At 37.2% G+C, this 15,775-nt stretch overlaps 1 protein-coding gene across 6 annotated transcripts in view; it reads left to right on the top strand.

The window, feature by feature from the left end:
- ROCK2 (Rho associated coiled-coil containing protein kinase 2) overlaps nt 1-15,301 on the top strand; it is a 141,314-nt gene extending 126,013 nt beyond the window's left edge. For 4 of the 6 annotated variants that reach the window (XM_086700027.1, XM_086700026.1, XM_086700030.1 and 1 more), the window contains 6 exons: nt 231-319; nt 716-794; nt 1,923-2,184; nt 2,272-2,485; nt 10,441-10,541; nt 11,824-15,301. In XM_086700027.1, coding sequence (XP_086556153.1) covers nt 231-319; nt 716-794; nt 1,923-2,184; nt 2,272-2,485; nt 10,441-10,528 — 732 coding nt within the window. In that variant the 3' untranslated portion in view covers nt 10,529-10,541; nt 11,824-15,301. Of the gene's footprint in view, nt 1-230; nt 320-715; nt 795-1,922; nt 2,185-2,271; nt 2,486-4,066; nt 4,128-10,440; nt 10,542-11,823 lie in introns of all 6 variants that reach the window. The other 2 variants (XM_086700028.1, XM_086700029.1) reach the window with 2 other exon arrangements.
- The last annotated feature ends 474 nt before the right edge of the window (nt 15,302-15,775 follow it).

The raw sequence follows: 15,775 nt of genomic DNA, 5'->3' as shown, positions 1-15,775 counted from the left end.
AAATATTTGAATTAATATCCTTCCCAATTTGCTTATTTAAAAAATATATATGCAAACTATAAATTTGTTGTTATTTTAAGGAAGACCTTTTAAGGATATAATGAGAACTGTTTAGTTATTTAACTTAGGTATTACATGATTTTTGTTGCTGTAGAATTTGTTTTCAAAGAAAATAAATGTGATACATAGATTAACTTTAGTCATTAATTCCTTCTCTCCCTCTTTAACAGTATGTGATTGTAAGCAGTAAGAAGATTCTTTTCTATGACAGTGAACAAGATAAAGAACAATCTAATCCTTACATGGTTTTAGATATAGAGTAAGTGTTTTTATTAGAATATTTAGAAACTTTCTCTTGTAAAGTGTATGAGACAAATGTGACCTTTTTGTCAAGTTAGTGCTATTTATACATAAATATATATAGTATAGCTCCTACTGTACTGTTGTTACATTTTCTCATATTTGCCTCATAGAGATGAAAGTCTGGGGTATAGAGTTAGCTAAAACATGTTTTCTGAAACTAATTAGAAAATTTCTGACTTCCTGGAAATACTCAAAATCTCAAGGAGTGATTGAATTAATAGAAGCAAGGTATCCTATGACCCTCTAACGTGGGTCAAAGTAGTCCATTTTAACTTCCGACATAAGTATAGGATAACTAATGTAATTTGATCCTCTAGTAATATTTTATTCCTTTATTAAAAATCTTTTATAGCAAATTATTTCATGTCCGACCAGTTACACAAACAGATGTATATAGAGCAGATGCTAAAGAAATTCCAAGGATATTTCAGGTAAACAGCCTTCTGTGTCTTTCATGCTTATTCTGTTTGGATACATCTTTATTCCTCTCTGTCTTGGTAAAGTCTGTAGTATGTTTATATCCTGTTTCTGGCCTTTGCTTTCCTTTTGTTCAAGGTTCATTACGCCATTTTTATTTTAGTTTTTAAGTTTTTCTTAATGTTTATTTTTTTGAGAGAGAGGAAGAGTGCAAGTGGGGGAGGGGCAGAGAGAGAGAGGGGGACACAGAATCCGAAGCAGGCTCCGGGCTCTGAGCTGTCAGCACAGAGCCCGATGGGAGGGTCGAACTCACGAACCATGAGATCGTGACCTGAGCCGAAGCCGGACGCTTAACTGAGTCACCCAGGCGCCCCTCATTACGACATTTTAAAACTATACCCTTTCTCTTCTGTTTCTGATTTTATGCTCAGCTCTCTATAAAGTTAAAGTTGTTTGTAAAGGTGAATTTTGCACCCGGTAGCCCTTTTACTTCCAATTTAAAGTGAAGCCAAATGCTTCCCTGTTCTACTTTTGTTTTAAAATTAGTCAAACCCACAATTACTGAGTTCCTTCTGTGTGAAAACCATTGTGCTTGGGGTACTGTGGGAGAGTTGGCCACTTATTTTCTGGATACTTGTAATGTTTATTTGGGGTGTATTATACATCGTTTCCTCTTTCTTCCTCAACTCTCCAAATACAAATCTTTCCATTAAAGCTATGTTAGCAGTTATCACCCAGTTGTCAGTTTTTGAGAATCATAGAGCATCTCTTTGTATAATTGCCACATCCCTTTGGGGGGATTGATTTGAACACTCCCTCCCAGAAAAACTTTCTGATACCCATCAAGCAAAAATTTACCTTTTGGCCTATTCTGATAAAATTGCTGAAACACAGTAAGATCTCCTGGATAAAATAAGGAGGCACATTTGAACAAGATAGATTTTTTCCTGAAAAGGGAACCAAGTGACTGTCTAAAGGCTTTTCTCATATAAGCTTTTGATTAGACGGAACCTACTAATGTTTGAATGTCATTTTCTTTTCATTGAATAATTTAGGCTAATTTTTATTTTATTTACACTGTAAGAATTGTTACTACATAAAACTGTTTGGAAATCATTCATCATTCTTTTTGCTATTTATAGATTCTGTATGCCAATGAAGGAGAAAGTAAGAAGGAACAAGAATTTCCCGTGGAGCCCGTGGGAGAAAAGTCAAATTATATTTGCCATAAGGGACATGAGTTCATTCCTACCCTCTATCATTTCCCAACCAACTGTGAGGCTTGTATGAAGCCTTTATGGCATATGTTCAAACCCCCCCCTGCGTTAGAGTGCCGCCGCTGCCACATTAAATGTCATAAAGATCACATGGACAGAAAGGAGGAGATTATAGCACCTTGCAAAGGTAAATAGTAAATTACTTGTTCCATCAATGTTCTTTACATTCAGGTCCATTTAAACACATTAGTTTTTTCCAAATATTTCTTTTTAGTTTATTATGATATTTCGACGGCCAAGAACCTATTGTTATTGGCAAATTCTACAGAAGAGCAGCAAAAGTGGGTTAGTCGGTTGGTGAAAAAGATACCTAAAAAGCCTCCAGCTCCAGACCCTTTTGCACGGTCATCTCCTAGAACTTCAATGAAGATACAACAAAACCAGTCTATTAGACGGCCAAGTCGACAGCTTGCCCCAAACAAACCAAGGTAATAAATAAAAATGTTAAAAATTACAGTGTCTTTTTTAATATTTCGCTATTTGTGTTCAACTACAAATTTTCCTGATTGTAATGTACCTTTGCTTGGTATTTTAATGAACTGTGGACTACCAAATGTTGGAAACTATTTTAGTGTATATATCTTATCTTATTCATTGATTCAGTTAAATGTAACACAGATTTGTTTACTAAATCACACACCTATTAGATTCAACCTAAAATATATAAAGGGCTCATTTTTGTCATGTTTATGTATATAATCATAATATTTTGAGATTTTGTAAGCATATTGACTGATTTAGTGATTTAGTAGACAGGATGTACGCACAGATCCGTAAGTGTCAGGTACGCATATTGTGTTTAATATTGCAAACCTCTTTTAAGTTAGACAACTTGGGAGGCAGGATCAAAATCTTCCTTAAGTTTTAATTTCACATCTGTAAGTTTAGAATAACAACTTGTTTCTCATTTAAAGAGCAATAGAGATCAACCTTAAAAATGCAGAATGGTTGAAGTAGGTGTGCCTTATATTTGAGGCAGAATTGGGACTAGGAAGTAAATCCAGAGGTAACGATGAACGCAAAAAACATCTTGATGGCACCATTTTCATATGGCGACATTATAGTAATTTAATTCTGGATTCAGAATAACCATTTCTTGGCTTACTAGCTACTACAACATTTGTAAATATTGCTGTTTATTGAAATGAATGTGAAGATTTGGTTAGCTAAAGGATAAAGTGTACACTGAGATCAGGTATCCAGTTTTGGGCATCCTTTTTGTTCCCTAGCACAGGGCCTTCAGTGCATGAGTAATGATGTGCCCTGGCTGTGTTATCAGAGACCTTTGCATGCTAACCACAGACATCTTAAGTGAAACTTTTCTTGAAACTAGTATTTCAAGGTTGAATTGATGTTTTAGCAGTGAAAATGCTGAATTTTTCTGTGAGGTATGGGAAAATTAAATACTATAACATTAGCGATTATGATAGTAATTAAGCTGAAGAAGCTCAAAGAATTCAGAGACACTGAAGGTCATTCTGTGTGCCATGTGCAAAACATCTAAAAATTAAATTTCTGTTATTAATATTGAACAATTAATGCATAGATGCTGTGCTATTTCAATAGCTTACAATATCTCGTGCTTTACAGCTTCCAAAGTGCTTCTATAATCTGTTCTCTCATTCAGCTTTCCATATATTCTGTCATTGGAACTTTAAAATATTTCTGTGGAGTAGAACAGATAGGTATTATTGTCTTTCTTTTTGACTGAGACTCTAGAAGGGCAAATAATTTCAGAGTCAGGACAATAAGAACTCCAATCCTTTTGATACATTTTACTCTTCTGTGCAGTTTGACAAGTTGATGATTTCACTACTTGTGATAACATACAGAATTCGTTTATGAAGCAGTTTTCAGACCAACTGGGGCATATTTTCAATTACATAACAGTTTTCATGTTCACTTCCTTGTAAATACTTTCTTTGTCATCCCCTTCCCTCCAGTTCAGCATTATGGTCTATTGGAGGCACATTTACTTTTTATTTTTGTTGCTTTTTGTTTTATTTTAGTTCTGGCCCCGCCCTTCGAATCATTCTTCACTGATTTTTTAATACATTTTGCATAGCAACAGTAAGTAATAGGGATTTCTTTCTCTCACAACTATGCATGTAGCTGAAACTAATATCAAAACTGACCGTAAAATGTATAGGGTGTTTTGTGAATATTTTTCATCTAATATGTACTCTTTGAAGCTTAAAGCATAGGGATGGGCACATTTAGGATGCAATTTTGTACTTTATTATGCATCTGCAGCATTATTTTCATTGTTAACATCTGTGCCTCCATTGCTTCATTAACTCCTAGAATTGTATCTGTGTCTGTCTTACGTGAATCACCCTCCAGTTTCCATTTCATTTTGGGTGTCGCATTTTAAGAGTAGCATACACAAATTGGGGGGTATCCAGAAGAGAGTAACCGAGGTAGTAGTAGGTCATTTGAAAGTGTTACACGTGGGGCGCCTGGGTGGCGCAGTTGGTTGAGCGTCCGACTTCAGCCAGGTCACGATCTCGCGGTCTGTGAGTTCGAGCCCCGCGTTGGGCTCTGGGCTGATGGCTCAGAGCCTGGAGCCTGTTTCCGATTCTGTGTCTCCCTCTCTCTCTGCCCCTCCCCCGTTCATGCTCTGTCTCTCTCTGTACCAAAAATAAATAAATGTTGAAAAAAAAAAATTAAAAAAAAAAAAAAAAAGAAAGTGTTACACGTGTAGCAATTGAAGGAACTAAGGATTTTTTTTTTTCCTTAGAGTAAGTGTGCACGTGTGCACATGTGAGCGGGAGAGAGGGAGGGAGAGAGAGAGATCTAAGAAGGCCTCATGCCCAGCGTGGAGCCCAAAACAGAGCTTGATCTTCTGACTGCGAGATCATGACCTGAGCCAAAACCAAGAGTAGGACGCTCTACTGACTGTGCCACCCAGATACCCTAAGGACTAAAGATATTTAATCTTCTGAAGAAATGATTTGGAAGGATGGGAGATCATAAATAGCAGTAAAGATTTAAAGAACTTTTCTGTGGATGACATATTAGAACAAGAACCAAACATAGAGGCACATTTGTAACTCAGCAAGGGAAAGGTATCAGGCAATCAGAGATTTCCAGAATTGGAAGGCTGGGCTTGCTCTAGAATAGTAAGTGCCTTGTCACCACTGTTGGTACCTGAGTCAAGTGACTGCTGGGTGACACTGTGGAAGAATACCCTCCTCAGCCTGTCACGTGTGTGTAGTCTGACAGCCACACGGCTCTGGAGGGGAGTCAAGCATTGGACTTGATGGCCTTTAACATTCTACTCATAAATTTATAACATTCCTATAGATAAAAGGGTAGACCTGTTAAAGGATCATTCAGGAACATCTAGGAACAGCATTTCTGGTAGACGTCAGCAGTAATATAATATCTAGCTCTTTGTGTCAGCCCAGCTTTATTTGAACTAATATGCACGGTGTCTTTCTTAAATGTTTGGCTTTGTTAGACATCATCAAATGTGTATATATAAGTATGTACGTTATTTATGTGTACACTAAAAGATAATACCCATAAACATCTAATCTGTCTTTTTTTTTTTTTAACTTTTCCTCAGTAGTTGTCTTTGTTAATGACCACACCATTACATTTTTTTCTTTTGGCTTTTGTGACATTCTTGGTTCTCATTCTCCTCTTAACTGTCTTTGCAGCACTTCCTTTTCTCTGTAGTGAAGTGTTTTAAGTTGATGGTTAAGTAAGTGTTAGCTACTGTTATGTGAAATAGTATTTTTGAGGGCATATTTTATGCCAGGCGCTCTTTCTGTGAGTTTTAACTATGTAAGTTATTTGTCCTTATAACCAGCCTGTGATTTAGCCGTTAATGTCTCCACTGAACAGATGTGGAGGCTGGGGCACAGAAGCACTGTGCACCTGCGGTCACACACCTAACACCCAGCAAAGCCATGAGTTCAGGTCCGGATGGTCTAGTTCCAGATCCCACATCCTCTGCTGTAATACCACGTTGCCTCACAGTGAGAACAGTAGAAATGAATTGACAGCTTATAAGGCAGAATGTGTAGAAATGCTATTCCAGGGGAATGATTTCTTGATAATTTTGAACTAAAAAAAAAAAAAAAAAAAAAAAAAACCTTGCTAGAAAAGTAGGAAATTTGTGAACAAAATACTGATTTGTGATCAAAATAGTTTGGAGAGATCCTTAGTTTGTTCCAAAGCAGGACACAGAATGCTGGTCTCTGCTGAGGGCATTTCTCTTTAATTATTTTCCTTTTCAAGGTCTTCTTTAAAAATCCAGTGTTTAGGGGCGCCTGGGTGGCGCAGTCGGTTAAGCGTCCGACTTCAGCCAGGTCACGATCTCGCGGTCCGTGAGTTCGAGCCCCGCGTCGGGCTCTGGGCTGATGGCTCAGAGCCTGGAGCCTGTTTCCGATTCTGTGTCTCCCTCTCTCTCTGCCCCTCCCCCGTTCATGCTCTGTCTCTCTCTGTCCCAAAAATAAATGTTGAAAAAAAAAAAAATTTTAAAAAAAAAAATCCAGTGTTTAAGCCACACATAAAAGTATAAAGCAAAAATACAACAAATGCTCATTTACCCAGTTTTAAGAAATAAAGCATTGCCAGCCCTGTTAAAACTTAAGTGTCGGGGGAGCTCTTACGTCATCATTACTTTAGTTTTGTTCTTTTCCGTTTATAAACATTAGAAAATTAACAGACTGCTTATTTAGGGGAAAATGAAAAAAACTATATACAACTTGAAGTGTCAAAAATAAATCCATTCAATGAAGTAGAAGAAAATAGGGGAGTATGTGTCTGATCTTGGATTGGAGAACTTCTTAGGAGTAAAAGCAAAGAAAGTTAGAGATTGAGTAATCAAAAGCTAAAGCCTTGTTAGTTTTAAAAATACCATATATTTGCAATACGTATAAGAAAGATGGGTTAGTATCTTTGTGTATAGATAAGTCATTAAGAAAAAGAAGATTGCCTCTTCCCAATACAAACATTACTGAGGAACATGCAGATGCAGCATTACTATAAATACAGAAACGAGATCAAGTTGATTATTAAGCAAAGAAATTAAATTAAAACTGCCAACCTGGTAAGGATTAAGAAACATAGTATTGGCGAGATGTAAAGAAATGGGCAGTCTACTATACTTCTAGCAGAACTCAAAGTTGTAATGCTCCCTTTCCAGAGCAGTCTTTGGCAGTAATTTTCATGGGCCTGAAGTGTATCCCTACTGATCAATTTAAGGGAGGAGATAGGAAATCAAACCGATAGTTACAGTACCATTTAAAAAAATGTTTTTTCATAATAAGCATGAGTGAGTGTTAGAGGGGAACAAAGGAAAGCATGGAGAATTCTGCCCCAGGGTATCAAGAAACGTCTCCAAAAGGGGAAGATCAGTAATTTTCCAGGCAGAATAATAAGGGAAAAGACGGTGGTAGGCAAAGTGTTGACTTGTAGAGGCACTGAGTTGTCAATGTTACTTGCGTATTATGCGTTTATAATGTGCTGGATTAAGATGGGGCGAGGGTATGACAAGGAGAAGAAGCTGACACTGGAGAGAAAACTTTGAGCCAAGTTGAAAAGGACCGGGTACACTATGCTAGAGGAGTGTTTATTTCGTTCTTCAGATAGAAGTCTTTCAACAGGAGATTGGTATGTGTTGACTTTAATGAGCTCCTTCACTAAGGTACTGACAATGAAAATGGAGGGAAGAAACCAAGTTAGAGAAAGCTTTCTTAAGGTGAAATGACAATAATTCGATGGCTGACTGGAAGGGGCTGGGGGGGTGGGGGGGGCGGGCGGGGGTGGTGATGCTTTAAGGGAAGTCTTGCCAGACATCGTGCTAACGGACTAGTGACCAGACTTTTGAAATTTGAAGACTGGGACACAGGTGCGCACTTCACACACACTTCAAAGGTTTTGGAAGGATATGAAATGCAGATTTTTCAAAGCTGGGGCTTGATCAGGAAGGCCCACTGATCTCCCAAGCAGTACCTTAGCTATCAGTTACTATCTGTGTAAGCCTAGAAAAATGTGATATGTGTCTAAGTGAATAATTATATTTGTGTGTTTTCTTATATATTGTTCTATAGTTAGCACATTTTAAAGTAGAGTAATTTGAGTGGGTTTGTTTACTTTTAAATTAGGGTAACCATCCATCAACATACTCTGTCAGTGATTACCAAAGTCAACTAGCTGCATCAGAATTCATTTCAGGTTTGTTATTTAAAAATGCAGAGGGGCGCCTGGGTGGCGCAGTCGGTTAAGCGTCCGACTTCAGCCAGGTCACGATCTCGCGGTCCGTGAGTTCGAGCCCCGCGTCAGGCTCTGGGCTGATGGCTCGGAGCCTGGAGCCTGTTTCCGATTCTGTGTCTCCCTCTCTCTCTGCCCCTCCCCCGTTCATGCTCTGTCTCTCTCTGTCCCAAAAATAAATAGACGTTGGAAAAAAAAAAAAAAAAATTAAAAAAAAAAAAAAATGCAGATACTTAGGCCTCACTACCCCTGTGGTCCAATTATATCAGAATCTCTTGGGATGACACCTGTGAATATGCATTATAAATAGTTTTGAGTAAATCATAGAAATTAAAGTTCAGAAACTAACTTTAAAGTTGAAGTCACAGATGAGACTTTAGGGGCCATATGAATTCCTTGGCATAAGTTGATTCATGAACATCACAGTTACAACAATGAAAAAGTTAACACTACATTGGATGTTGCATTAGATGATTGGATTAGATTGGAAACAAAAGACCACATATATCCCTGCTCTAAGTCCAGTTTACTCAGCGAAGATAAGTAGCTATGATGCTGATACAGTAAATCCTTGGTTTGTGAACATAATTCGTTGCAGAAACATGCTTGTAATCTGAAGCATTTGTATATCAAAGTGAATTTCCCTGTAAGAAATAATGGAAACTCAGATGATTTGTTCCAAAACCCAAAAATATTCATATAAAAATGATTGCAGTACTGTAATATAATACAAAATAATAAAGAAAATGCAAGATATAAAGAAAAATAGATTCACCTGTATTTACCTACCTTTGAAAGCCTTTGTGGCTGGTGTGAGGGAGACGAGGGAGGAGGGTTATTGTGTAGGATGACTTTCACTGTCACTAATGGAATCACTACAGTCTGTTGGCTCAGTGGAATCTTTTTTCTGCATGGGGGCCATCGTGTAAGCTTGCACCGATGTTGACTACAGTACATTATTATTAAACTCTTGCCATATACTGTATTTCATGAAACTGGCAGTAAAGCAGCAGAGGAAAGGGTCTGTGTCTGCAGGCAGTCTGGCCTAGAATGAGGCAAAGCATTCCTAAGCTTACTCTCGTGTGGAACAGCAAAGGACTGTCCATAGGTGCTTTGTTTTGTTTTAAAATTTTCTAAATGTTTTTATTTATTTTTGAGAGAGCGAGCAGGGGAGGGGCAGAGAGAGGGAGACATAGGATCTGAAGTGGGCTCCGTGCTGAGAACAGAGAGCTCCATATGGGGCTCAAACTCCCAAACTGTGAGATCATGAGCTGAAGTTGGACACTTCACTGACTGAGCCACCCAGGTGCCCCTCCATAGATGCTTTGAAGTGACAAAAAATATACTAGTGCCAGTTGTGGGCACCTTCCAACGTTCTGAAAAATTGGTGATTTTGCCAAACACCATGGTCTGAGACCAAGCATCAGAGCATGGGAGATGATCACCCATAATCCCACAGTGAGAGAGAGAGAGAGAGAGAGAGGGAGAGGGAGAACACCATTGGCTCAGTTGTGATCACATGACATTCAGCCTCACCTACTACTTGTATTGCAAGACACTGCTCGCTCATTAAGTTAAAATTTATTGGAAATGTTTGCTCATCTTGCAGAACAAGTTACTTGCAATCCAAGTTTTACTGTATACCTGTGGTTTTTCTCTTGTTCATAGTTGTTCACCGAGAGCATCACTATCAGTGACCCATTGAACAAATAGGGTCCTGCTAGAATCGAGAAAGTTGCATTCTTAGTGTTACTCTCTCTTTAAACTAGGACTTGTGGTACTATTCTAGAAAAATGTGAGCTGGTACTCTGGGTCCTTTTGTGAAGGGAGTGTGGACAGGTGTTGAGCTTTCATAGTTCTCAAATCAGAGTAGGCATCAGGATGGTTAGTTACATCATCTGGGCCCAGTGGGGAGAAGATTGTATCTTATCCACAAATATCATCTGGCTCTCTGGTATTCTGGAAAGCATACCTTATATATGTACATTATATGCATTTATATATAAAGGGAAAGAAGAGTTCCCTGTGTGCCACCATGTTAATTTTGACTGTGTTGTTATTGATGAAGGGAGCACAAAGTGTGATTTCTAGATAATTAGCATGTTAAACTGCTATTTCTAAAGTGTCAGAGTGTAAATTTACAAACCTCCTATTGCAGATTGCTTGATTTGGCATTTAAAGACTGGGATTGGTCATTTGATGATGTTGATGGTGGTGATGATGATGACGATGTTTTTGATTTCTGAAGAAATAAATGGGGTAAATCAAAAAATGAAAAATGAGTCATCTTAGTATTTCCAAGTAGTGCATGTGATTTGCACTTGGGTTTTCATTGGTTTTGACTAGTTTTTGCATTTTATTAAGTTTTTATTTTTAATAATATATTTGAAAAGTAGTTTTCAGAAAAGCTTCTAACTGAAATTTCCATGTTAAGTTATAAAAGTGAAATGCTATGTTCAGAATCTTTTTTAGCTACATATTTTCAATACAGTTGAATTAGTTTTTTATCTTAGGAATAGAACATGTAGACATAACAAAAGAAGCTCATTCTAGTACTTTTTTTTTTTTCATTCCAAAGAATCTATATTCAGATATTCAGACAAGTGAAATTTAACAATGATTTCAAGTTCCTACAACTGTATTAGTTTGTGAACATAGCATGGGATTCCTTTTCCCTCCTCCCTCTCTCCTTCCCTCCTCTTTCTTTCTAACCTGCAAGAATTGAAACTGTAAAAACTTTGTAAGTCTAATAAGTGCTGTGAGATAGCTGTTTCTGATTTGGCTTTTCTTTGTGATGCTGTGAGACGTTTGCTTTGTGAAAAGATAATGTTACTCTTGCCGAAGAATGCTACTGATATGCTGTGAAAGTTCTTGTGCTTGTAGAACAAATAAAATAGTTCGGTTACAAAAAAAAAAAAAAAAAAAATACTTCGGTTAACAGTGGCTAAAGGAAATTTGAACCTCATGATTAAACCATTTACGTAGAATGGATTTAAAAGAAGTAATATCTGCCTTAACCTAAGGGAGCATATTGCAAAAATAGACTTAAATCATGTATCATTGGGAGGTGTTTATAACCAAGATTTACAGAGATTTTTACATATATTTACTGTAACAATGTGTCTGTTCCCATGTCATAGATTTAAAAAAAATGTGACTAAGAGTCAAATAGTCCAATAGAACCTGATCCAAAAGTCCACTGTTCGTTCAGCTACATGAGTCGGGAACACTTAATCTCCAAGGCAAACTTAACACTCCCCTGACTTACTCCGTGACGTATTATCTAACCCTGATAGCCAGTTAACCGTATTAAAACTTGTGTGTTGTGTTTGTAGGAAAATATAAGAATATAATTGCATGTACCTAAAAATCAGAAAAGTAATATAGTAAATATGTTTTATGTATGATTTAGGTGTTAAAAGCATAGGGGTTGGAAGACTACATAGTTTAATGATATAAATGGAATGCCTTTTCAAAGAATTTAACAGTCTCTTAAAGTATTTTACTGTATCAACTAACTTTGTTTTTTCTTTTTTTCCAGCTAGCTGCCTTCTGTGAATGCAGTTGTTATTCAAGGTGGTCATATTCTTCCAGTTAAAACAAGACTGAAATATGATGGCCCAAAATTTCTTAAAAAGCTATATTTTCCTGAGAGACTGATACACACACACACACACACACACACACACACACACACACACACACATATTTCCCTTTATTCCTGCAATATAAATTATAAATCTTGGAGATTTTCTGCTCTCCTTTGGAGCAACATGTTGAACCAACAGTGATTGGTTAATAGAGTAAGAATATCATGCAACTCTTCCAAAGTTGTTCCATGAAGCTCTCTTGGCAGTCACTCACACTACATTGCACAAAAGGCTTGAGAAGAGTTAAAGAAATCATCTTTTCAGCTTCAACAGAGAGATTTCACCAGCACATTCACCAGAAGAGTCTGGGAATGGGTTCCACTACAGTGATGGAGACTGCATCTTTAAGAAGTGACCATTATACTATGTGTGTGTGGGGGTGTGTGGGGGTGTGTATGTATATATATGTACATATATGTATATATACATACATACCCCCACACACCCCCACACACACACACACATATACATAGTACTGTATTACTGCAAGAGGGTTCTTCAAATGTCCCATTTATTTTTTTACATACAGTAATCAGATATCATAACAAACTGCAGTTGCAACTATGCACTTGTATAAAGCCATAACGTTGAAGTTTGTATCCCTCATTTGTGTATACCCCATGGAAGCTGCATGATCATGTTTAAGCAGTTACTGTAACAAGAAGTTTGAAGTTAATTCTATCAGTTTCCTAATGCTTCATGATAGGCAACTTTACCCATTTTGAATGCCTTAATTTAATTTTTTTTAATGTCTCACCTTTTTCTGTATTTTGAACAAAAAGTGTTTACCAGCTCTTAGGATGCAAATTCGCTTTGCAAAAGAAAAATAGTGCACTATTTTTACATGTAATAGTTACCAGTGTCAGACTATCTTGATTGTATAACAGAATTTTTTTTAAGTACCCGTGATAGAAACAATAATGGATAATATTGGAACTAATATATCTTTTATGTTTATTATTCATCCCACTCTGCTTACAGACCTCAGTATTAGTGTATGAGTAGGAAATGTTTGCTTCGCTTTGAATTTGCTGGCTACCCTAGATGTGTTTTTATTTCTGGCAGAGACATTTGTGACTGTTTCTACATTTTCACACTCAAGATTCTAAGATTATCTCAAATATAAAGAAAACTAAGACATACTGTAGATATATTTTAAATATTTAAATGTGATCCCTCAAACACACAACTGAGTATGGCAATATTTCAGTATTGGGTTAAGAAAACTGGTGACTAGGAAGAAGTGGCCTCAAAGGCTCTTAACTTGATTTTTATTTTTTAAATGATGTTAAAGTTGTAGGTTATGCAGGACCACTTCTGCCATATTTCTCATTATCCCAGAAAAATGTGTTTTTTACTGCTACAGTATGCATCAATGCTAAGTTATCAAGTTTGAAAAAAGTATGTAGTCTTTTATTAGTCTCTTTATATACATACGGAGTTGGTGTGATACTGAAATACATCATCTAATATTTCAATGAAGGAAATAGACCTTTTTCATTGACTCCCCTTGGGGTCAGTGTAGAAATGGTTAAAGAGTTAGACCCCCAAAATATAGACACTGTTGTGGAAATTGAACCGTGGCCTCTGGCCTGATGGACTAAACCTGAATCTTGTCATTCTCACATTGTCCCGCCTACGCTCTCTCACGCTGTCTGTGCTGAGTCCGGACACGCATGCCATTTCCCTCCCCGGGATGTTCTGCGGTTCTGGCTTGGGGACACAGCTTTTGTTTTTTTTGGGGTTTTGTTTTTGTTTTTGTTTTTGTTTTTTTGTTTTTAAGATTTAAAAATGAGAACTATATAAAATTTATATAGAATAAATATTTCCATTCATTAGACTTGTTAAAAGGAGACTGAATTAATATTTTATATAAAGATTTTGTTACACTATGGGAGGTTCTATCATATTATTCTGAATTGGAGAGTATATATATATATATATTTTTAATAAACTTTATTAAGGTGAAATAATTTGAAGTTTACACATGAGTAATTGAAATATTTGAGTAAAAATGGCAAAAGTTTAAATTTTGAATGCTGTATATATTAGAGAATATGGAGAATCATGGTGTGCTGCAACTATACAAGGAAAATTAATGTGAAGTTTTTTGGGGAAAAGAAAGTATTCTAAGGGGTGGGAAAAAATCTCTCCCATGGAGATTCTTCACATTATATGGTTTAACATAAGGGTTTTTAGGTCGTTTCTCCAGCTAGTGGAAATGCGCTTAATAAAAATTCTGACCTTGGGTAAGAGTTTGCTTTTTACCCTTTTGCTCATTTCACGTACGTGCATGAATGCACACCCCTATCCAAGTGTCCTCTTCCCAGCACTCATTAAATACAACACTGACTCGGTTTAACAACCTGATTTTGTGCCAGCTTCTCTTTTTCTTGAGGCTCCAGAGCTTCCCAGATAAGTGCAAGACCGGAAGTTGCTTATTTCTTCACACCTGATTTCTCCTAGAGCCATAAATACCTCCTATTGAGAGCTAAGAAGCAGTGAATACTGGGATTTTCTTAGCTGGATTTTGTACTTTTCTTTAGTGGGGATAGCGAGACCGAAGCAGAAGGAAAAGTGGTGCCGGTGTTACTGGTGAAAATTAATGTGTAGTGAGGTTTTGGAAAGTATTAAAACGTGCCACCTAGAAGCAAGGGTTTTAAAAAATCTGAAATTTGTAAATGCCTTCAGCTATCTAAAGGATACCGAGAAATCTAAAATAAGGTGAGTGTTTTAAAATTGACCTGTGCTGGAGTCACAGATCTGGCCCTGAACGATGTCTTTTGTGTCGGTTCATCTGTAGACCTTCAAAGAGAAATACTCTAGGTTTGCCAAACCACAGTTGAAGAAATTTTGCTGCTGTTGTTAATCTGTTCCCACAGGATTCTGGTGGTAAAGTAGAGAAACTTAGACGCTGTATTACTTTCTTGAAACATGCTTTAAATAACATGTTGAGTATTCTGTGAGAGGAAGTCACTTCTGAGTTTCTCGGTCTGTGTCGACACTGCTACTGAATCACGTCTCCTCCCCTGGAAGAAGGCTCCAGTTTCCCTCTGGCGTGAAGACACCATAGTTGATTCACAAAGCACTTTGAAAATAGGCGCTGTGTGACAGTGCTGAATATTATGCTTGGGGGGCCTGTCCCTGATTCCCTTCCCCATAGTAATGAGTTTTGTTTGGAATTGTATTAAGTTATGAATTGCATGGTTTAGATAATCGTAAATATTTGATCAGCTGTCCCCTCTGAACAAAAATCGTACCCCCCGATCTTTTTAAAAAAATTTTTGTTGCATCTTTGTAGTAATGTAATTGTATTTTATGCCTGCTTTTTATATTAAAAAAAATTAAATAAAAGAAATTAAGACCTGAGCATTTTCATACTCTTCCTGTGAAATAGTCCCAGAATGCTGCAGCCTTCTGATGCTTACCCAGAATGTTTGCCTTCCCTGAAAGATACATATAAAAAGATGGGTGTGTAGCAAAACAAATCATAACTAAGGTCACAGACCTGTGAATGCTCAGCCGTGTCTTTTAGTCCGTGGAGAAATAAAAATAGAATTTCAATAAGGAGTCTGTTGCTGGCCTGATTTAGGTATTTTGAGGGACTTGCAAATCGAACGATCTCATTTCAGTGTCCAGGATAAGGAAAAGATGCAGAGTGCCTGTTTTGCTGAGAGGTAGTTTTCAAGAAAGTTATTTCTTTGGTAATCAGTAGGTTCTTTTTTCTGTTGTTTTATTTTTGACAGAATGAGCGGGGGAGGGGCAGAGAGAGAGAGGGAGACACAGAATCCGAAAGAGGCTCCAGGCTCTGAGCTGTCAGCACAGAGCCTGACACAGCTTGAA

The sequence above is a fragment of the Puma concolor genome, chromosome A3 (genome assembly GCF_028749965.1).
Source record: "Puma concolor isolate L17-30 chromosome A3, mPumCon1.1.hap2, whole genome shotgun sequence".
Classification (NCBI taxonomy): domain Eukaryota; kingdom Metazoa; phylum Chordata; class Mammalia; order Carnivora; family Felidae; genus Puma; species Puma concolor.
Note: the sequence above shows the minus strand (reverse complement) of the source record. Positions and strands in the feature narration are given on the sequence as shown.